This window comes from Podarcis pityusensis, assembly GCF_964106645.2.
Source record: "Podarcis pityusensis genome assembly, chromosome: 1".
NCBI lineage: Eukaryota > Metazoa > Chordata > Lepidosauria > Squamata > Lacertidae > Podarcis > Podarcis pityusensis.
In genome coordinates, this window is record NC_138028.1 from 73,292,999 (window position 1) to 73,308,607 (window position 15,609).

Here is a 15,609-nt window from a genome sequence, read left to right on the forward strand (position 1 = left end):
TTTTAATTTGAAAATAGAAAAAAAATGGGGAGAAATATCATTTAGCTAAGCACCCTGGCTACTTAACAGTTCTAGCACCACAGTAAATTCACTGAAATTACCAACACAGATGACGAAGTTTACACATCCTAAAATTGAATATAAATATTTAAGTATCCTGAAAATATATCTACTTAGATTTTAAGTGAATTCTTGGATCCATCAAGGTCAATTGCAAAACTACAGCCGGCTTCAAAGATTTTTTTTTAAATCCAAGTCTTAGAATTTAAGGTGCAAATACTCATTTAATAGTACAATGTTTTCTCTTGCATTACAAACATAACACAGACCCAAAAATGTCTAATAAAAAAGCACAGACATGGCATAATCCAGTTTATTTCGAGAAATGCTACTCTTTGTAGAAGCCCAGAAAATCTAATCCGTTACTTCCAGTTGTTTCAACTGCAATGATTTTTTTAAGTTTCAGATTCCTAAAAACCAATTCTAAGTTAAGACAAAAGTAAGGTTTATCTAAATATGAAGGCATATCCAGTTCAGAAGTAATTCCAATGAGCCTCTGTCTCCTGACATCTTGAGAACAAATTGGAACAATGAGCAGTTTCTTCTGTAGCAAATCATTGTCCCTCCCATCGTTCTGCAAATATACCACCCTCTACCCCTTCACATAGTACAAAAAAACTGGGTTTTTGAGGTGTAGGCTGGAGCAGGGTATAGGATGCATAAGGCCTAAAATACTCTTCAAAGCTGGTTTCTCCTAATTTGTGCTCATTTTGCTATAAATTCATCACTGTGTAGTCTCTAGAGCAGGGGTAACTAGCCTGGTGCCTCCCAAATGTTACTGGATTGCAGCTTCCCTCATCCTTGGGCATTGGCCATGCTGGATGGCGCTCACTGAAGCCAAATGCGAATATAATGGAATGAAACAACACTGATACAGCTTCCTGCAGGAGATCCCTGTTCTCCAAGTAAAAGTGTATCCAGATGCAAGTATATTGGGAAACCTAATATGAGAAATGGCACAGGCAGAGCAACTCAAGCAATAAACCCCCCTGTATTCATTTGGATTGATTCCTACGCACGTGTGCATCGAATTATAGTCTTCATCCTTCAACTGAAATAACTATTGAATCCTTCTTGAAACATGATGGCACATGCTGTACCTGGTTGGAGGCAGGGATGGGGAAGCTGTGGGCCTCCAGGTGTTGATGGACTCTAGCCCCCATCAGCCCCAGCAGAATAGCCAATGGTCAGGGATGATGGGAGCTGGAGTCATCCCTGGACTGGGTGGCAATAGGTCCTCATTAGATCTTGGTTTCTAGTTCTTTCCATTCTTCAGTAGCAGCTAGAATTAGCCCTCATTGGACTACATGGAACCACTTGCCTATTTCATTGTAGCTATTCCTATGTCCACAAGTAAGTTGCATCTGCTCTCCTTCCAACTTGCTGAGTATGTGGGTGAGCCATAAAAGAGAAAGGGGGAAGTAGTATGCAAATATTGGTATGAATGTTTCTGGGGGGCATAGTTCAAAAACAAAGTATTTCCCCGTGATTCAGCCTTTGGTTTTAGGAAAATGGCATCCTACTTTATTTATTTATTTATTCATTCATTCATTCATTCATTCATTCATTCATTCATTTATTGAGTATACCACCCTTCATCCAAAGATCACAGGGCGGTAAAGCACACAAAGAGTATTTCCATGTCTAAAATGGGACATAATCCATAGGTGCCAAGTGTGGAATGGTTGATGATCGCTGGAGAGGTTAGATTCCCAGCTGCTTGCCCATCTTGGTCAGGGCATCACTGACAATGTCCAGTTCATGGCGTAGCTCATTCACCACAATAGCAATGCTCCTTGTGTCTTTCAGGATCTGAATGCTTTGTGTATATGGGTTGTAATTCACTCCAAAGGGGCGCCTGATTGTCTTTGCAAACTCTCTGTTCAGATGGAAGAAAAGGGGGAGTAAATTTCCAATGAAAGCCCACTTACACCTTCTCAATGTAGCTGGCAACCAAGGACCATTCCTTGTGTGTGTGTGCTACAATATCTCAAGTACCGCTATAACTGGTTCATAAAAACCAAAAAGAGAATTGCATTAACTCATCAGAAATGATACTCCAAGGAAAAAGTGCTGTCAGGTGTGATGCTGAGAATGGTCAGATCCAGGGACAACAGCTCAGGAAAGAGGAGGGAAACAAGCAAATGAACTGGGATAAGATAATGGAGCTTCGCACACACCATATGCTGTTTTTAAGTTCTTGACATACATAATGTTATAATTCTTATAACAGCATGGAAATGTATTAATTTACTGCCATGTTGGGGACAGGGAGGCAGAGTGGGGTTTGAGAGAGAGTGACTTGTTTAAGACCACTTAGCAAGTCTCCACAGAGGTAAAATTTGATCGGGGCACTTTCAGATTCATGGCTGAGCCTTGGGTCTCTTAGCCACCACACAGAACTGTTTAGCCAAGCTCTCAACCGCAAAGGGGTAGTGGTGGAGAATACAGTGGTACCTCGGGTTACATACGCTTCAGGTTACATACGCTTCAGGTTACAGACTCCGCTAACCCAGAAATAGTACCTTGGGTTAAGAACTTTGCTTCAGGATGAGAACAGAAATCGTGCAGCGGTGGCGCGGCGGCAGCGGGAGGCCCCATTAACTAAAGTGGTGCTTCAGGTTAAGAACAGTTTCAGGTTAAGAACAGACCTCCAGAACGAATTAAGTTCTTAACCCGAGGTACCACTGTAATAACTAAGGTGTGTGTGCCCTCCCCCACAAAGGTGGATAAATAAAGACACCTTTCAATCTCCCAGGTGTTCTTAGCAAAATTACCTCATCTTTTCTTTTGCATCTTCAAAGCTTTCAGAAATAAAGTAAACTTCTTGGAACGTTGTAATCATGCATTCTTGCTTGCAGGTGACACTGGGGTCAAAGGGCTTGACTCTGGCATTTCCAGACAGTGCATGCTGGTGGTCAGATGGAACAAAATGACAAAGATTGGGTTTTGCATATATTTGGGACCTCAAAGGTGTCAAGTGTATGGATGTCATGAATTTATGTTCTCAGGAAAATGTTACAGAATTGGCAGATATACATGAAAGCAGTGTGTCCTTCAGAGACCCTGGTCCTAAGCTGTATAGTACTCTCTAGGGCCTAGACCAAAACCTATCACCTTACAGTGTGTCTGCAAACTGACTGGAAACCTGTGAAGTGTGTTTTGTTTGTTTCTTAAGATTGACAAATTATGTTCTGACCAGTCAGTTCAAGTCAATAATTTGACCATCTTGGCAGACAGGTTAATGTGAAAAGCATTCCGTGAATGTAGAAGGTTTTTGAACAATTTGCTCTGAAGACCCATTGACTGTAGTTAAAAGAGACTTTTAAGGCTTACCTTCAGTTCACTGATAGAAGAGAGTAAACCAGCTCCATAGGCTCTTAGCCGGCCTTCTTGCTTACATAAGCCAAACTCTACTGTGAAGAAGTAGCACTGAGGAAAAAGGAAGGCAACACAGTGAGCCTTTGACAGAGATGCAACTTGATAAAACTCAAGCAACAAGTGTTTTCATGCTCCCTTTCCTAGATGAAGAGTAGGCATGAATGTTATTTCTCCTTTAATGTGGAATCCCTTATACCACTGACTTGCACCATCATCCATTACTTGCAATTTAAAACAACCCAGACTTTGGATTCAGAAAACCCCTAAACCCTCAGTTCATCCCTAAGAAATGATGGCACTCAGGAGCCAAGGCCCTTTGTATAGCTGAGAAATGGAATATAATTTCAACACTGTTCAGTATGAAGACAGGTTCTCTAATTTGGCCATGAGAAAAAAAGTGGTGAGTTAGAGGCCCTCCTCTGGGTATCTTCACTGTGTGAGGTGGCAACTAGAGAAAGGGCCTCTTCCATGGTGGCACACACAAGATGGAGTCACTGAGGTAGTATCTATGGAAATGAGGAACATGTTGCACAGAGCAGCCCGTATCCTTTACTTACAGTTGCCAGCTTCTGAACAGCTTCATCAGATGCCCCAAGGGAAGCCAAGCCAATTTCCTGAGAGAATTGGGCAAAACTAGGTTCAGCGAGAAGAGGTACATGGCCCAAAAGCTCATGGCAGGTATCACTGGAAAACAGGAAAAGCAAGCTAGTGTTGATCCAGGTAGTTTGTCCCTTACAGTTGATGTGTAAAAGCAAGCTCATCTAATATAATTAGGTAATCTGCCAAAAATATATAACAATTGAGGAGGAAAACCTCCAAGTATCCCATAGCACAACAGACATCAGCACGCTTGGTGGGGCATAAGCGCACATGAGCTATATGCCAGGTACACAAAGTGGTTTAGAAACTTGGTAGACATGTGTAATTACAAGAGCACAGAGAGTGGGGGATTTTACATGGGGCCAACACACATGCATACTCAATCTCTTCTCTGTGGTGGAAATGATGACACATGGACATAGCCAATTTGGTGCAGTGGTTAAGAGTGTCAGACTAGGATCTGGGAGATCAGGGTTCAGTTCAGTTCATAACCCACTCAGTTATGAAACTCGACTGATCTTCGGCCAGTCACAGTCTGCCAGGCCTTACCTACTACACAAGATTGTTGTGAGGACAAAATGGGGAAGGGGAAAACTTCATACCCCCAGCTTGAGCTCCTGAGGGGAAGGAGGTGGTTGCCAATGTAATCATTACTTATTTACTGAAGTGGCATGGGTACGCTACATTAGAAGCCTGCATGCCCAGTTTGAACTACTACTTCTTGACAAAAAAATGAGGAGAAAGATGACATGAATGGGCCTTCCCAAGGAGCGCCTACATTATTGCAAATTGTGTAATGTATGTGAATTGGAGTTGTGGGGATGACAACAGGTGCAGAAAGTAGGATTATTAGGCTGCTCAAGCTCATGGAGTAGCAAAAATGTGCATGATAATGAAGATGAGAGTGCTAAAATAGGCTTAGTAAGTCCAAAATATAGATGAGTTAATTGGTCTGTAGGCATGATGGACTACATGGAATTGGCAGAAATGACTGGCAGAATCCGTGACCAGGGAGAAGAGTCGGTGGAAGAAGATTGGAAGAACTTCAAAGATTATTTACAGAAATATTGCAAAATTAATGAATGTTAGAGTGATGTTGGATTGAAATTAAGTGGCTTCTAGCTGTACAGGCTTTAAAATTATAAATATATCAAGATTAAGGATTAGGATTAAAAAGGTTAAAAGAATGGAAAAATTGGTTTTTAAATAGGTAAAAATTTAATGTTATACTATATTAAGATTAAGGATTGGGACTAAAAAGGAGGGAAAGGAATTGCTGGACTAACAAACTGAATTGGAATACAAAAGAGGGAGGTATGAGGAGGTCCGGGAAACAAGTAAATGTAAAAGTAGTGATAAAAAGAGGGAATTGTTTTTAACTGTTTTTTCTTTTTTCTTTTTGTATTTTGCATTGTGTATTTTTCGTTTTATTCTTGAATTTTTCTTTTTTTGTTGATGTGATTCTTTCTTTGTGAAACTTTAATAAATATCATTTTAAAAAAATAATAATAATTGGTCTGTAGGCACTCAATCTTATTTAATTCAATATCCTTAATCTAAGGATCTCAGAGAAAAGAAATCCTAAACTTATTTTGATTCTTCAGTTGTACTAAAATAAGTGGAAATAATTCACATTGTGAGAGCTAGGCTTGTGTTAATATGTTTGACAGCCCTCAGTTACAAGTTCTCTGCTCTCAACACCGTTCCCTGCCTCCCACCTCCAACTCACAAGAGCCAGATTTGATCTACATGTTTGAAAAGGAGAGCATTACTGTGTGTTGATTTGTAAAATGGTCATAAAGTCTAGCTTTAGGCTGCAATTCTATGCCCAGTTACTTAGGAGTGAGCCCCACTGAGCTCAGTAGGACTTACTTCTGAGTAGACAGGAGAAGGATTTCATTGATTGACACCAAGCTTTCAAAATGGGTACACTTTCCTGGAATAAGTATAAATGTACATGTTATTTGGAATAAGGATGAAAAAATAGCTGCTTACGGTTCTGGTGTGTAAAGCGGGTCAGAACTATGTCGAACATACTGAGTGCAGTGGAACACTCTGAAGGCTAAACCTGCCAAGAAATCTCTGGGCGAGAGGTATCCAGCAACTGGGCGGATAGTAAATCCAGTGCGCTCTGCAAAAACCAAGATGGTGGCAAATTTAGAAGATAAATATCCAGCCAAGTCCCCTCACCAAACACCCATGTTGCAGCAGTTCAAACACATGGAGATCTCTAGCATCTTGTTCTTCATCAAAGCCGTATTGCAGAGGGAGCCAAGAAAAATAAATTTGACTGCAACTCCCATGACCCCCGACCACTGGTGGTGCAGGCTGGGGCTGATGGGAGTTGTAGTCCAACAACATTTGTAGGGCACCACGTTGGCTATGTCTGTCCTATTAAAACGGTAGCATTGCCTCAGCAAAAACATCTGGTCAGAGAGACACCTGTGCATTACCTTTTAGAAAACGTGACACATCTTCCAGCTGGGGTATGTTGTCTTCTCTGTACCCACAGTACTTGGCTAGCAAAGGCAGGTTTTTGAGATATTCTCTGCAAGCATGGGTTGGGTAGAGCTTATGCAGTTCTCGGAATACTGTGCCCCAAGTCCTGATCTCCTCCTCGGTGAATTCAACTTTTGGAATTGGGTCGCCACTATGACGAGAAGGCAGAATCAAGGGTTGACTTTCAGAAACGTTTGTCAGAAATGAAACATTTGTTTTCAAATAACACTTCAGAGTCCTAGTGTTACCTTCAGTTCTGTGCATCATTGCTTGGGAATTTGGATTGGCCAATAATAACAACATAAACTGGTTTTGCCTGGTCTTGTAGGGTCACTGCAATGATTTTGGAGGAAAGCTTTATTTTGCTGTGCTGAACTCTAGCTTGGATTGGCAAAGGAGCTAAGCAAAACTGGCTGACTGGCATACTCTGTGATCCATATATTCTCAACCTCCACATTTGTCAGTCAGATTACCAATACACAAGTCTCCAAGGCTTTGACCCTGGCCCTGAAAGGTTCCTGCCCCATCTTTAGCAAGAGCATTTAACAAAGATTGACACATACTGTTTGTAGTTCATAGCCAGGTCTGCAAAATACTTCCGTCTCTTGCGATAAACATTGTCTTTGAAACCCTAAAAGGGAAACAAAAAAATTAAGCCCAAATCAGTCTTTGTGATTAACATGTTTCTACTCCTAAACCCCCCCCCAAAAAAAAACAAATTGAGGGAATTTTTTCTTCATTCTGCATGCTTCTTGATTATTGCTGTTTTCAGATGGGATTGAATCACATACTGTCAAATTCAGGTTGTACAATTATAGCTCAGTATTATCATGTTTGATATGTTAGTATGTTCAATGTGCATCAAACTCTGATACTGGAATACAAGTCTAAAGTATCAGATATCCAGATATTCAAAGTAAGTGTTTTGAGGAGCTCTTTAAAGGCAACAGAAATATTGTGAGAGAAATATGAATCTACTCACTGGATGGTCTGCATCGAGATCAGAACCATACATTAGAACACGATTTGCACATTTATCCAAATCCGAGATCTTCTTAGGGAACCAGGGGATATTTTCCATATCTATGGAATGAATAAAACCCATATAGCTATTAATAAAATTCTACGGAATGAATAAAACCCACATAGCTATTAATAAAATTAAGCTTGCTACGAAAAGGAAACTGTTCTTATGGCCAGCTATGACAGCTAGAAAATGAAATCTAGTTTCTGAGGAATTAATGTCAAGAGGAGAAGAGAACATCTTCCTATCTGACCTTCACACAACATTGGGCACTTCCTCCTGTGGTAGATATGGCAAAAGGAACAATGATACTAAAAACAGGGGAAGAAAGTAAGTTTAGCTCTTACTGCTTGCATCAGGGATTCAGCTTAGCTGTTGCTCTCACACCTTCAACCCTCTGCTGCCAAATGAGGCAAAAAAGGGGAGACTCAGGTGTTGCTTACAGGAAAAGGCTTTAAATCTCAAGACTGTGGAAACTGTGCCCCTCCACGTGCTGTTGGACTCCAATTCCCATCAGTCCCAGCTGGCATGGCCATCCTCAGGGAGTTGTAGTTCAAAAACGAAAAGGTTTTAAAGGAGAACAAACCAAAGTCACAAGTTCCGAATGTAAACCCAAATAACCAGAAACCCCACATATTGGGGGAGACCCAGGAAAAAGAGGCAGATATCCTTGGTTTGCTCACTACATAATTTTGCAGGCCCTCTATTGAGAAATGGATATTGTTCTACTGCATTATGGCCATTTGTACTGCTACAAGTGCTGGAGACAAAAACAAAGTGAAATAGTATTCAGAATTGCATAGGTCACAGAACGGACCTACAGCTCCTGTGGCCCAGCTCCCTTTTCCTAAGGCAGGGTCCTCTTTTTCCTGAAAACCCCATTCATCCAATCATATCTGACTTCTATGGAACATCTTGAATCCCCATTAGTAGGATGGCTCAAGCAAGTAAGGAAATGCACAGGCTACAGGACACAGGCAGAAAACGTTTGAAACCAATAGAAAATTTGTGATAGGGTAAACTTCATTTCTAAATATAGAGTAGGATTAGCTAATGCGCAAGGACTTCCACTTGGGCAATAAGGCTTTCCGTCTCTCTTCCCCTTGCGCCTTCAACATTGGCTCAGGAGGGAATTTCGGGAGAACCCCCATAACATGTGGGGGGATTATTCCCTCTGGAAAGCCAAAATAATTGCCCTGATGGAACCATTGCCTTAGCGTGCCATCAAATTCCTCCTATGGTGATCAAATGGACCCTAGTTGTGAATCAAGCCCCATGCACTTAGGTTGAAACTCCTAACCACATGGGAAGCCCAATCTTATGCCGAATTAGAGGTATCTGTGACAAATTGGGCATGTCTAATTTTTCATGGGATCACAGCCTTATGAGATGGATTCAGTGGAATTTATATTTAAAATCATGCTGCTCCCTTCCTAAGCACAGGTTCACTTTGCCCAGCATTCCCATATCCAACCAATGTATGTATCTTTATTTTTAAACATCTCATAGTTGAAGGAAATCTGTTTTAAACTACTGTAAACCATTCTTTGAAAATGCATTAGATGAAAAGAAAAGAAAAAGAAGAAGCCTCTCTAAAGAAAAAAAACAAGACATTGTTTTTAAAATCTAGCACCACAAACACTGACACGTGATCACATCTTTCAAAGGGCGTGCACTTCTAATAAATCATTCTTATTTTCTTCCTTACCATCTTCCTGTACGAGGAAATTGTCTGTCTGGTTCACAGATACCACATTGGCATGGGATTTCAAGAGATGGAAGATCTCCTCAAGCTGTTCCCTGTTACTGTCACAATCTACAAAGATCTCAAACTCTGAATTTCGTCTCCTGGATTTTCGAGATTCTATGTGCACCAGGTTCACATGCTTTTCCTGATGGATAAGAAAGACATTTTTTTTCGTTGGTCAATAGCACCCGAGGACCAAAATCTCTGCTAGTCGCCCCTTCCTCTGATCTAGTTCATCAAACATACTAATTAACACAAAATAATCTACACTTTGAATACACTCCCTGCCATAGTGAATAACCTTATGATAATACTTCTCATTTTCAGCATGATAATTCACATATAAAGGCAAAGAGTAAAGTAAGAGAATGTATTCATTAACCCAGGCATCCCCAACCTGCGACCCTCCAGATGTTTTTGCCTACGTCTCCAATGATCCCTAGATAACAAGACCAGTGGTCAGGGATGATGGGAATTGTAGCCCAAAACATCTGGAGGGCCAAAGGTTGGGGATGCCTGCATTAGCCTCAAGCTTGTGCAGGGCACCAATCATATCTCCTTCCCTTTTGTGTACCAGAGTAGGAGAACTGAAGCACTTCTGGCTTAAATCCACAGTTGCCCATGTGTACTTCAGGAGGGCACAGAACAAGGCCAGTGAGGGATGCAGCCTACCGAGAGACCTGGAGGGCTACATTTGCCCCAGGTCTCACCCCTCCTCTAGAAAGTGCATAGGCACAGTTTCTTTACTTTCCCCCAGAGAAGCAGTTGATTGACTTCAACATTAAATTACTAGTCATATACTAATAAGCCGTGCACTATTTAGTAAGAAGATGCCACAAAAGTGACCATTCTAATGCCTTCTTTACACATCATGTGTAATAGTGAGTTACAGGGACACCTGGAATAACAGTTAAAGCATCTCTCCCAGGGAGGAGGGAACCTACAACTTGCCCCCTTGGGACATTACCCTTGAAATGTGGAATCAGCACTTCCACATAATGTGCAATTCTGCCCTGAGTAAGTTACAAATTTTCAGAGGTGTCTGAAACGCAAAACAAACAAATAAATTCTTCTCCAATACCCTTGAGGTTCAGTCCTTCAGATGAGATTCTGGGATTTCATCTCAACCTCCATTTGGAGCACACAGTTGTATGGTCATACTATTTTAGGTTTAGCATTTGTTTGTTTATAAAATCTAAAATCTTAATACAGCAGCAAAACTTATCATGCCGTTACAGAGGTTGTTGCTATCTTTACTCTGTACCAGCTGTACACAACAGGGACTGGACTGCTTACCTGAAAGAGCTTTAGGGCTTTCACAAGCCCTCCAACTTCATTTTTTAAAGAAAAAATGACGGCAGCTCTCCCCCTTTCAGATGCATTGTCTTCATTCTCTTTGTTGTCATCATTCATCGTGTAGTTGGACTTGTGGATCTAAAAATGATGCAGATGGCAAGCAGAGTTAAGAGTTAAGTCAAAGTTTCAAAACAAACCTATTTTTTTAGTTCAAAGTTGTCTCCCTTAGGCTGTAGAATGGGGTGCCATGAAAGGGAGGTAAATTCTTTATTTAATGTACTGATGTTATATTTTAACTGCCAGGGAGGAGAAGAGGCGCTTGTGTGATTTTCTGCCTCAGGTGCTAAAAAATTACATGGCTGGCCTTGGCTAGTCCTTTAACATGGTGGGATGAGAGGACACCATTTGCTGTTGCACCCCAGGAATCAAAATGAGATGGGCTGGCCTTCTTAGCAGGTGATAAAGGCTTATATCCATGCTGAGAAGAGCTTCATCTGTTGATTTCTACAAAGCAAGCTACTTTCAAAGGCAGGCTGTGCTGTTTTTTCCCTGCCCAGTCATTTGGCAACCCTAGCTATCACTTTGTTTCAACTATGCCAACAAGTCTGCATAGCAGCCTACGTCCGCTGTGGTTTCAGTGCTGTAGTGAAGAGCTGGAAGCACAGGAAGTGGTCGTTAAAATAGAAAATACCCTTCTCCCAAGCTAGCCTACAGACATCCTCCCACCCCTGCCGGGAGTGGAAAGCCAGCCCTACATACAGACTGTGTAGGCCACAAACACTCATAGAGGCAAGTAGAAGACCACCATCTCCTAAATTACTTTGCCCCTGTATGCCCTGAAGGAAAGACTTGTGTTTCGTGAGCACATCTAATAGTTGAATAATCCATTGTGTCCAAAATTCACCATTAAACTATGTGTGATTCTGATCCTACTAACGATTTTAACTTTTTACAATGGCTTTTACGACCTTTTTGTCTGACGCTGCTCGATAAATGCTTAGCTAGCTCTGGGTAGATCCAGAAAATTGTGGCTTTATGCTCAGGAAGGAAGGAAATAGTCAATATGGATTAGTTTTTACAATTTTGAAACAACCCTGCTTGCATCATGTTTAGTACAACCTTCTTGGATCTAAAATCAGTAGCCAACCTCCCCTTAGGGTTAAATTTATTGTTTATTTATTTCTTGCATTTAAATCCCACCTTTTTCCCTAAAGAGAAAACATGGTTTTCCCCCTCCTCCTTTAATCCCCACAACAACCCTGTGAGGTAGGTTAGGCTAAGAGGCAGTTCCTAGCCCAAGGTCACCCTGTGAGCTTCATGACCAAGTGGAGATTGAACCCTGCTCTTGGGTTTGCCTGTCTTGACAGCCAGCCAGCATAGGGTTGATTGGTTCCAACAAAGCTATCTACAGAAAACTCTCGTTGCAAGAACAGGCTTAGTTTGCTTATGTAGACTTGCCTCTTCCATAATCTGCTCCAGATCTCAAGAAGAAGATCTTCAAACTGCTGACATCAATGGCAGGTTCAGCAGAGGTAAATCTCCTCTTACCGTCTAAGCTAGTTTTCCCGGCGCTGTCTCTTGCAAGACCCCCAGGGCACTGCAGTTTGCCAAGTACTCCTCGACCACTAGTTGTTGGTGGCTATAAATATGGCTCTTGTAGCTTGCAAAGCTCTCTGTTACATGGGTGGTTTTTAAACGTCTGCTTTGAATGATTGGAGTGATGGGGTACAAATATATTAAATTCAGTGGCAGCAACTGGAGGCCTGTGGGCCAAATCTGGTTCCTATAAATCAGCTGTCTGGCACCAGCAAATGTAGGGTGGGGAAAGTGGCATTTGTAGTAAAATACAGTGGTACCTCGGGTTAAGTACCGTATTTTTTGCACCATAACACTCACTTTTTTCCTCCTAGAAAGTAAGGGGAAATGTCTGTGCGTGTTATGGAGGGAATGCCTACGGGTGGCATGCCTACGGATTTTCCTCCTCTAAAAACTACGTGCGTGTTATGGTCAGGTGCGTGTTATAGAGCGAAAAATACGGTACTTAATTCGTTCTTGAGGTCTGTTCTTAACCTGAAACTATTCTTAACCTAAAGCACCCCTTTAGCTAATGGGGCCTCCTGCTGCCGCCGCACGATTCTGTTCTCATCCTGAAGCAAAGTTCTTAACCCGAGGTAATATTTCTGGGTTAGCGGAGTCTATAACCTGAAGCGTATGTAACCTGAAGTGTATGTAAGCCGAGGTACCACTGTAACTTGCTGGCAGGCACCTCTAGAGGGGCTGAGGGGCTGTTCTTCCACCATTCATTCCTGTCTCCAACTAGCCCTCTGGGGAAGCTAGTTGCTGACCAATATAATATATATTTATTTGACCTGGTATCTCAAGTGGGGTAGCAGGATTGGGTAAAATGGTGACGATATAGCAAAGTTGGCTAGATAGCAAAACATAGTCAAGGGGAATTATCAGGAAAGTGAGATCATCCTTATGAAGACAGACTTAAACCATTGGGAAGGTTAACTCAGATGACTTAGATGATGGGTTTATATTATAATATGATTAGCGAAGTCGGGAGATTAGAAAGGGAGAGGTTATTCACACCTGCATGCAAAACAAACAAACTTTCAAGTCATCATTGGTAGGCAGTGGATTAAAGATGGTAAGCCAAATGAAGGACTCCGTCACAAAACACACGGCTCATGTACAGAACATCTTGTCACTAGAAGCCACAATGGCCACCAGGTCAATCACTTTTTAAAAGTTTCATTGTTAACGCTGAGGACTGGTCTATCAGTGGCTGCAAGCGATGTGAGTCCCCCAAAAGTGCAGCCTACAGAAATAGCATCTTCATTGTCATATGCTGAAGGGTAACACCAGGAGATGAGCATAGCACACATGCCTTGCTTAGCCGCCCTGAGCCCGGCTTCGGCTGGGGAGGGCGGGATATAAATAAAAATATATTTATTTATTGCTCATGCATCTCCCTATTTTTTGTAGACAGGATGCAGAAGTTCAAAGGCACTTGTATGTCATTTAGCACTTACTAAAGACGGGCTAGCCAAAAGGGGTCTAGGATAGGGAAATGAGCATTGGCAAAGAGGAAGATAAATAAGATGCAAGTAAGATATTGGATGGAATCTGAGTGCAACATCACACTCAGTCTGCAGATCCCTTTTTAACACTCTCTGATGAAAGGGTCTCCATCTGCACTACCCTGCAAATATTCAGGGTATTTCTCATACTGAGATATTCCTCAGTATGTCATGTTCTCTTGTACACCAGATGGGCAAGGGGACAAGGTGGACACCTCAAAGTACACACAGGCAGGGAATCTCTTATTCCATGGAAGTCCACATGTCTGCAAGGATCAGTCTACACAGTTGACTTTCCACAGGGCTATTCAGAATAAGAATGGGTGTCCACCTTTTCTCAATTACCGTACATGGCTACAGTGCCTTCCTGAGATGCCGGTGCCCTTAATTAGATTAATGCCCCCAAATTTATCCAGATTATATTATCAATTGTGGTAGGACAATTGGGCAGTGAGTTTTCAAATTGCAGAGCTGAAACGGAAACTTGCCCAGCTTAATCCTCATCTAGTCATTTGAAGGACTGTGTGCTTTTTAGCCATTGTGATAGTTGCCAGTCCCAGCTAGAGAGGAGCACTTGCTCTTCATTCTCCACAAAGTCTTCCTGGGTGCAGCTAGCTTAGATCCGATAGCTGACCTGTCTGAGGGTGTTTAAACAAGTGATGCTGTAAAATGCACCTTTCAGTGTGGAATTGCATCACTTCTTACTGGGACAGCCAGTGGGGGAGAGCAGGGCGAACAGAACCGCACAGCTGGCCGAATTTGCTGCAGAGTATGCACTAAGCAATAACATATACCTATCATTTTGCATAAGTTGGAGCGAATTTGAATATATTGTGCAACATTGTGAGGAAGGTTTCCTGTGGACCCACCAGAGGATTCTTCCACTTCTGAAAAGGAGGTGTAATTTCTTGTGGAGGTTTTAAGTCCCAAAGTACTTGATGTACTTTTACTATCTTTATAATATAAAGCCACACACGAACTATGTTCTCCCAGCAGCTCAAAAACTTTTTGCGGTACAATATCCTAAAATATCATCGTTCATATATTTTAAAATGCAGCTGTGATCTGACTACTAGACGATTCTTTTTCAAACAGACACAAACTCATCAAAAGCAAAAAACCAAATGTCACCGTGGCTCTCTCTGTATGACCATATAGTAGACCAACCACGGGAGATCTCCTGGATCAGGAAGGAAGCTAAAAGAAGTGGAATGAAAGTCAAGAAGCGCCTCTCCTGCTGCGCACACCTACCTCGTTGAGGATGGCCAAAGAGGAGAGGTTGCCTACCACGTTGTTGAGCTGATTCTCGCCGAAGCTGGTGTTCATGGAGTCGAAGGATCGCCCCCTCCTGGGAACCTCCATTCTGCTGGTGTACATGCTGTGACGCCGCTGGCAGAGCTGGCTGCAGTCGGTGGCTCTGTGGCTGCTCTGGTCTGCGCACCTCCTGGGGCTTGCCTATTTATGGACAGGAGGAGGGTGGGGGGTCCCAGGAAGAGACACGCCTAATCTCTAGCAAGGAGGGGGGTGCGGGAAGAGAAGAGCCCCTCCCCACGCTTCACGTGGATGCAGAGCAGCAGGGCCGCAGGCATCGGGAGGTAAAGGCAATAGCCTTCGTCTTCGTAATGGTTTTGTATGCTCCGGAGCTCTGGGGCGCACACGCAAATTCGACATTCTGCACAGCAGTATTTAGGCAGTGCCGGCGCCAGGCTGTTTTGCACCCTAGGCGGGCTAATTACTTGCACTCCCGCAAAAAAAAAGCAAACTTCAGTGCTGAAAATCAGGCGTCTTGTAGAAAAAAAAGACAAGCTCAAAACTTGAAACTGCTAAATTTATTATTATTAATTGGAAGAATAAGTAGTACAACCACCTTTGATTATCTTTCTCAAATGCAAAAGTTTGTTCGGAATGATTTGGCA

The 15,609-nt window shown here is 42.2% G+C and overlaps 1 protein-coding gene across 2 annotated transcripts; it reads right to left on the reverse strand.

Annotated features, from left to right (window-relative positions):
- Positions 1–264: 264 nt before the first annotated feature.
- On the reverse strand, positions 265–15,250 carry TPH1 (tryptophan hydroxylase 1). Of its 2 annotated transcripts, none has more exons than XM_080976191.1 (11): positions 14,981–15,250; positions 10,608–10,745; positions 9,273–9,456; positions 7,523–7,623; positions 7,104–7,171; positions 6,495–6,691; positions 6,037–6,172; positions 3,999–4,125; positions 3,397–3,492; positions 2,838–2,971; positions 265–1,939 (listed from the first exon to the last, which is right to left on the reverse strand). In XM_080976191.1, exons 1-11 carry the CDS (start codon positions 15,068–15,070, stop codon positions 1,765–1,767), a joined length of 1,446 nt encoding a protein of 481 aa, XP_080832317.1. In that variant the 5' UTR covers positions 15,071–15,250; the 3' UTR covers positions 265–1,764. The 2 variants fall into 2 exon arrangements, with proteins under 2 accessions (XP_080832317.1, XP_080832316.1); XM_080976190.1 differs by having other exon boundaries at positions 14,945–15,248.
- Positions 15,251–15,609: the final 359 nt, after the last annotated feature.